This window comes from Phycodurus eques, chromosome 9, assembly GCF_024500275.1.
Source record: "Phycodurus eques isolate BA_2022a chromosome 9, UOR_Pequ_1.1, whole genome shotgun sequence".
NCBI lineage: Eukaryota > Metazoa > Chordata > Actinopteri > Syngnathiformes > Syngnathidae > Phycodurus > Phycodurus eques.
This window is the reverse complement of record NC_084533.1, coordinates 23034970-23041969: the sequence shown is the minus strand read 5'-3', so window position 1 is coordinate 23041969 and position 7000 is coordinate 23034970. Positions and strand designations below refer to the sequence as shown.

The 7000-nt window shown below is 42.1% G+C and overlaps 1 protein-coding gene across 1 annotated transcript; it reads left to right on the top strand.

Moving 5' to 3' along the window:
- Positions 1 to 1568: 1568 nt before the first annotated feature.
- On the top strand, positions 1569 to 6262 carry adgrg4a (adhesion G protein-coupled receptor G4a). Its single transcript, XM_061686601.1, has 7 exons — positions 1569 to 1675; positions 3136 to 3242; positions 3368 to 3584; positions 4482 to 4647; positions 4744 to 4896; positions 5989 to 6129; positions 6227 to 6262. Exons 1-7 carry the CDS (start codon positions 1632 to 1634, stop codon positions 6260 to 6262), a joined length of 864 nt encoding a protein of 287 aa, XP_061542585.1. The 5' UTR covers positions 1569 to 1631.
- Positions 6263 to 7000: the final 738 nt, after the last annotated feature.

The following is a 7000-nucleotide window of genomic DNA, read 5'->3' as shown; positions in this document are numbered from 1 at the left end:
AATGGCACTGCACTCGTGTTGAATGTCGTCGTAGTAGAAGGTGCCCGGAGGTGTGTCACAATGACTCATCCGTAAGCTTATATTGATCAAAAAGTCCTTCCTGAACTTATTGTGTCTTCACAGGAGCTCAGAGGGATTTAATGTACAGACGGTGAGTGTTATAGTGAAAGGACATACAGCAATGTTAAGTGAACACATGTTCGTGTTCAATGAATTTAACCCTCTGGTTTCCTTTCTTGTAGCGTTTCCAAGAGCAAATCAAACAGTAGGTGACTTTTCTGTTCGCTCAGTCTGTTTTCTTCTCATATAAAATGGTGTGCATTGTGTGTCAACAGGTACACATGTGACTTCCATGTTCAGGATTACAGCACAAGCCACATTGAGGAAATTCAATATGTTATAAGTACCACCTTGATGTTCAAGCATGAATATGATAATGGATCAATTGTTATTGAAACTACATATCTGAAGCTCAAACAAATATGTAGGTATAATGTTAAGTTTTTTTTTTTTAAAGACACAAATGTAGTTACAGTGGAACCGCTAAGGTCAAACGCAACACTTTCTTCGATAGAAAATAAGGAAAACAATATATTCTAAGGTGGCATTTTATGCATTTTTTCACAATTTTAAACAGTTCCCATGTGTCTTCCTACTACGTCTGTAACATCCATCCATCCATCCATTTTCTGAGCCGCTTATCCTCACAAGGGTCACGGGAGTGCTGGGGCCTATCCCAGCTATTATCGGGCAGGAGGCGGGGTACACCCAGAACTGGCTGCCAGCCAATCGCAGGGCACATATAAACAAACAACCATTCGCACTCACATTCACACCTACGGGCAATTTAGAGTTGTCAATTAACCTACCATGCATGTTTTTGGGATGTGGGAGGAAACCGGAGTTCCCGGAGAAAACCCACGCAGGCACGGGGAGAACATGCAAACTCCACACAGGCGGGGCCGGGGATTGAACCCCGGTCCTCTGAACTGTGAGCCAGACGCTCTAACCAGTCATTCACCGTGCTGCCTACGTTTTTAACATGCTTTCATCAAAATACCCCAAGGATCAACATATTACATATTGTACGTCAACTGTGGGCAGGCAAGATGTTTTCAGACAGGTACTTATTTGGAGATTGTTACAATCGGACACCATATGCTCTAATTAAAAACTGTGAAAATGGACCTGCAAATTGATACAACATCAGCTCCAATATCAGGAGAAAATACAATGGCGTATACGATGTCTTTTTTTCAAGCACAAACAAATTACTTTGTTCCGCTTGCCAAGAGAACTAATCTACAATTCAAGACTTGAGCTCTGTTTCTTCTTTCTGTAGCTTTGGTCTGTCATGGACATTTTTCCGAGATTCCCCCGTCCCCCCTTTGTTGTCCCCACTGTGTTTGACGAGGCCGGAAAACCGCTGACTCTTACAGTTATTGTCTCTGTGTTGTAAGTTTGTGCAACTTCAGAGCTGTTTGACTTTATGGTTCCACTGTATTTATTGTGTAAACATGGGAGTGATATGTAGTTTTTTTTCAGTTCCTAGAAATTGTTTAGAGGACTTGACAGTGACAATCTACGGTGAATACATTTGGCCTGAAACCTTTCCTCAAGTTAATCAGCTCATGGGATGCAGAAAGCCCATCTCGCAGCGAGCCCGCAGGCTTTGGTAAGATCTCACTGGAATCAAGTATGACTTAAATGTGAACTTTTAACTGGGTAAATATTCATTCATCTATCCTTGAACATATATAACACTTATCCTCATTATGGTCACGGATGAGCTGGAGTCAGTCCCAGCTGACCTCGGGCGACAGGCAGGGTACACCCTGGACTAAACCACACACATAACACATACAAACAACCATTTAAAGTCATAGCCACACCTTTGGAAAATAATAATGTTCAAGCCTTCAATTAACCAAGCATGTTCACAGCATGCAAACTCCACACAGGACAGAGATAAGAATTTAGAACCTCAGAAATGTGAGGCACATGACCACCGTGCATCCTATAGTAAATATTAAAGGCCATCAATATATTACGACGTAGAAACTGGAGCGATAAGGCCGATCCCGTTATGCGCGATACAGCAGAACGGGGAGTCAGAGGTGCGATGGTGTGATTCGTCAGTCAGCCCTGCCGAGAGTCCGAAAATCAGGTCATTCGAATTTCCTGAGCTTATCTGCATCACTAGCAAAGATCTCCGCTCCCGAGATATCGTTATTCGCCAACAGCCAATCAGAGCCAAGATCCATTTTCATTTTCTGTACCGCTTTATCCTCACAAGGGTCGCGGGCGTGCTGCAGCCTATCCCAGCTATCTTCGGGCGAGAGGCGATGTACACCCTGCACTGGTCGCCAGCCAATCGCAGGGCACATATAAACAAACAACCATTCGCACACACATTCACACCTACGGCCAATTTTGAGTCCTCAATCAACCTACCATCAGAGCCAAGATGATACCATATTTAAACAGGGGAAGATGAGTGATCCAGTCCGAGCAAAGCTTATTTACATGCTGCACATTATTGAGAAATCCAGCCATCTCAACTGCCAGGCGTTTAAGACCAACTAGAATAACTTGAAAAAGGACTTTCCAGTCATTTTCAACATGAATTCTCTTGCAAACACGATAAAAGGATATCAAAGACTATAAAGAATGATTTAAAAATTGGCTGGCATGGGACCTTTAGCAAAACATAATAGCTAGCCTGCTCGTAGACGATGGCATGCTATCCATTTCACTGTCAAAAGAGCATGTCTGCGCCATTAATCCGAGCCCCAGACAAGTCCGTTATTTAGCCTTCAATAATCATGTTAACTATGTCTGAATTTCCACCATGTCTATTTTTGAATCAACTTCCCTTCAAAGTAATTTACATCCTGCATCTACTTTTCAACTGACACTTCACATATTTAAACTACGGCAGTAGAGAAGAAGAAGGCTGAGATCAAATGTTTACTCAAGCTTTCTGGTTTGGTCACATAAAATAGAAGCGTTTGCTGACTCATGGTGCCATCGGAGCTCGCTTGGGCTTTTGCCACCCGGAAGTATGTGTATGCCATGATGAATTGTAGGAGAAACTACATAATGGTAATCCATGTGTCATCTGATTGTATTCAGCGAATTACACATTGAAAATGACACAACGAGCTGGGCCCAACCGGACATGACAAGATGCAGCCCATTTGTGTCCATTCCTGATCTTGAAAATATCACTGTCACTACTGGTAAGAGGAGCAATCATGCATCAGATTCAATCTGAGAAATTCTACATTTAGCTTTTCCAAATAGAACCCAGTGAAAGAAAAATGGGAATTGCACGTCAAGTCACTTGTGCGCTGTTGATATCCAGATAACGCTGCTGAAGTCGTGGACATAATCCAGGGCCTGGTGAACGCTACAGTGGGCAACGGCACGCAGATTCCACCCTCCGAGCTCAACACGGTGGTGGAGAAACTCAACCAGGTGGTGAACGTCACCACCGTCACACCGACACTGGGCGGCAACATCATCAGCATTTTCTCCGACATCTTGATTTCCACAACGGACGTGACACCAGTGGCTGTCAGGTAAACAAATACGAGCATAAATTAAAGCTTCCCGCTGCCGTGAATGTGGCCTAGCACCTCCTTTTCCACTGCCAAACCTTTATTGACCCAAGGGCACATATTTTAGCTTAGAAAACTACTGAGTTTTGGGGCCTTGTGGTGAGTTTTCAGAAATGATCCCCCCTAAAAGGTGTTCATTAGCTGGAAGAATAATGATAAACACAGTGATTCCACAGTGTGACCTTACACTTTAAACAAAGTTTCGCGTCATTTTATTACATTTAACGGCATTATTAAGTAGTGTTTTGTCACACATTATGTAGATTGAGTGTATACTATTTTACACTTCTTCAAATTTAGAATAACAACTACATACACAGATACAGTATTTGAAAAAGTAGTGTACTAGTGCAGTTGAACTAATTGCATAATAGGTGACACCCTTGCATAGCCCTGGAACCTGATGTTCAATACTTCTGCGCTTATAGTATAGTGAACAACATAAACACAACACTTGTTTTTGCTTCGATTTTTCTCAAAATCCAACAATTATTTGTATTTTTCTAAATTGAAGCACAGTGTTAATGTTTAAACTGTGCATTATGTTACAGTGGATTATAATATTATGACATTTACAGTACATTTTCGGAATAAAACCTCTGTCGTTTTTGATAAACACTAATACGCTACTGTATTTTGGTGTTGGTCATGATGGTGGTACTGTACTTGCGGAGCTAAGTATTTTTTGAGGTGGTATTTGGTGTAAAAGGTTAGAGAACCACTGCACTCGATTGATTACACTGAGTAGTTGCGTCTATACTTCTACTTGTAACTTTTACTGTTATTGCTACTACTTGGACTGAGTGAAGAATGTGCTCAACGTTGGTCTTTTATTCATCTCTCGCTTTGCCGAAAAAGCATCCTCACCCTGACAGATAAGATGGGCAATACTATGGATTTTCCAAGTGACTCGCTAAGTTTGACTGCTCCTTCACTGGCTCTGTCCATGATCGACGTGGATCCCGAGGGATTCGAAGGCCTCACGTTCAGCGCGTTCTCCATCTCGTCGATCCAGGAGCCGAATGTAATTCCCACAACGTGGAACAATCGACTAAAAACATCTTGTTTTGTCACGTTTGTCTAATTCTAATAAGGAACCACCGATGTTTGTGTTTTCCAGGTATTTGTCAACCAGACTTCAGAAGGCAAACCAATCCCAGAGGCAAATGTGACCATATTGCTACCATCTACGCTCCACAACTTCCTTCCACCTGGAAAGAGGAATAAAACCAGGGTCCAGTTTCAGTTCTATGGTACACAAGACCTTTTCCAGGTACGCTAGTGTGAATCATTTTTGTTAAAGTTGATTCTGTCTTGCCTCATAACAGTGCAGTATTCTAAAAAAGCCATGATGATGACTCAATATTGCTGCATCATAGTGAAATTGTGGTTCCCTCACAGTCAGGAGAGCCAGGACGTATCCTTATCCAGGCTAACTAAGTAAGCTAGCTGCTAGTTGTGGCCCAATTGGCAGTTATTTGTACACACAATCGCATCCCACTATCTTTCAAGACAATAAATGATGATTATATGAAAAGGGAACCTTGTACTCTTAACTCTCTGGTGCTCTGCTGTACTTTATTGATCCTTTGTCTTTATACCACGGGTGTCAAACTTGTTTGTTTGTCATATGGCATTTGAAGTTTGGGGGCAGTTTCTTTATACGCAGTACGACGTGAAACGAGACTCCCGGAAAGCTATTAAACATATTCAAACTGCTACTGTCAAAACGTTTTTCTTCTTTTTTTTCATTCATTCATTTAAAGGTTGTTTCTTAGATAAGTCAATTTTAAACCAGTTAAAGGCAGGACACGGTCACTACAGAATATATGATGCTTTGTTGAATACACAGTAGCCGACAATAATTATTTGCGACGTCCTCCCGTCAACCGGTTGAGCGCAACAGCTCCTGCCAGCTCATTTAGTGAGACATTAATGTCAAAGATCAAAATGTGCAATACGCCAGTGACAGCGTACCACCGGCGCCGATGCCTTCAGTCGTGAACCCAGTATTGCTGATGAATGAAGCGGTGGAAACGTCATCGGCAATGCGGCAACGATTAACTTCCGTATCTGCTAGGGAGGTTGATTTCACATTCGGAGTGTGACATATTTTCCTGGTGAATTTCATTGGCAATCGCATGTCTCAGGAAAACTCCATGAATCTGTGCAAAAAAAAAAAAAAAAAAAGACTTACACACATACGGGAGAATACTTACTGCACTGGCACATAATTAGACTTGTTTCTAGTCTGAATCCTCTCAAAATAAGTCCGTATTTGTTATGGAGGGCCGGACTTGGCCTGTAAAGCCTTGCGTTTGACATCTGTAGTTTATATGAATCTTCTTTTGGGTATCCCCGACAGGACCCGGACACAGCCAACACTCACAGCAAATTGATGGTGAACTCTTACATTGTGTCCGCGAGCATCAACGGCAGCCACGTCAGCGACCTGGATGACGGCGAGAGGGTGGTGATCACGCTACACCACCGCAAAGCCAAACAGGTGAGACCATAGACATATAGCACTCACAAAATGTTTGGGACTTTACTTTCGGGGGGAAATTTCAGGATGAACCTAAAATCCACGATAACCGTTACAGGGGGAATTGAAGTTGACGGTAGTTGACCTTCCTTAAACTTTTGAACGCATGCCAACTGTTAAATGTATCAGTGCTTTTTACACTACTTGCTGTTGTCTAACAAAAAGCTGAAGAGCAAAGCATCCCTTACTTTTTGTGAGTAGTGCATGTTTATAGGTGAGACCTACAAAAGCGTTCAAATGTGGGATTTACACAGATTTTAACACACTTTTGTTTTTCTTTTCTTTTTTTTAGCCAGACGACACGGTGCTGTGTGTATTTTGGGATTTTCAAACCAATGGTAAATTTGTACTCTGTTTCAAAGATTTACATTCAGATTAATGGAGCTTCCTGATGGTACAGTTCAATAAAAGTGCATGGATTTGTCTGCCTGCTGATAAGAGACTTTAGTAATGTGTGTGTGTGTGTCAGATGGGCGGGGTGGATGGAGCAGCATGGGTTGTGAAACCCGGACTCTTTCGCCTTATCAGACCAGCTGTCTGTGTGAGCACCTCACACATTTCGCTGTCCTGCTGGTGAGTCACAAGTGTACTTTTTATGAAGGGAAGCATTGGTCGGCAGGGGATTAGAACGATTCCTATAAATAGCCACACATAGGGAGTTCAATCTGGTCAGAGAGTTATATAGCATGAGGGTTTTTTTGGGTTGTTGTTTTTTTTTCCCCCCCTCACCACAGCATTAGGTACACCTGCAGGATCCACTAATAGCTAACAAAATAGTTTTAGAAGTATCCAAAATTCACCCAAACGTCTTTTTAAATTGTCTGATGTCAAA

Excerpts from the sequence above, each read along its gene's own strand:
- adgrg4a (XM_061686601.1), top strand. The coding sequence starts at position 1,632 with ATGGGATGCAGAAAGCCCATCTCGCAGCGAGCCCGCAGGCTTTG. Across the intron at positions 3,585-4,481 it reads GTGACACCAGTGGCTGTCAG|CATCCTCACCCTGACAGATA; the intron begins GTAAACAAATAC and ends TTGCCGAAAAAG. Across the intron at positions 4,648-4,743 it reads CGTCGATCCAGGAGCCGAAT|GTATTTGTCAACCAGACTTC; the intron begins GTAATTCCCACA and ends TGTGTTTTCCAG.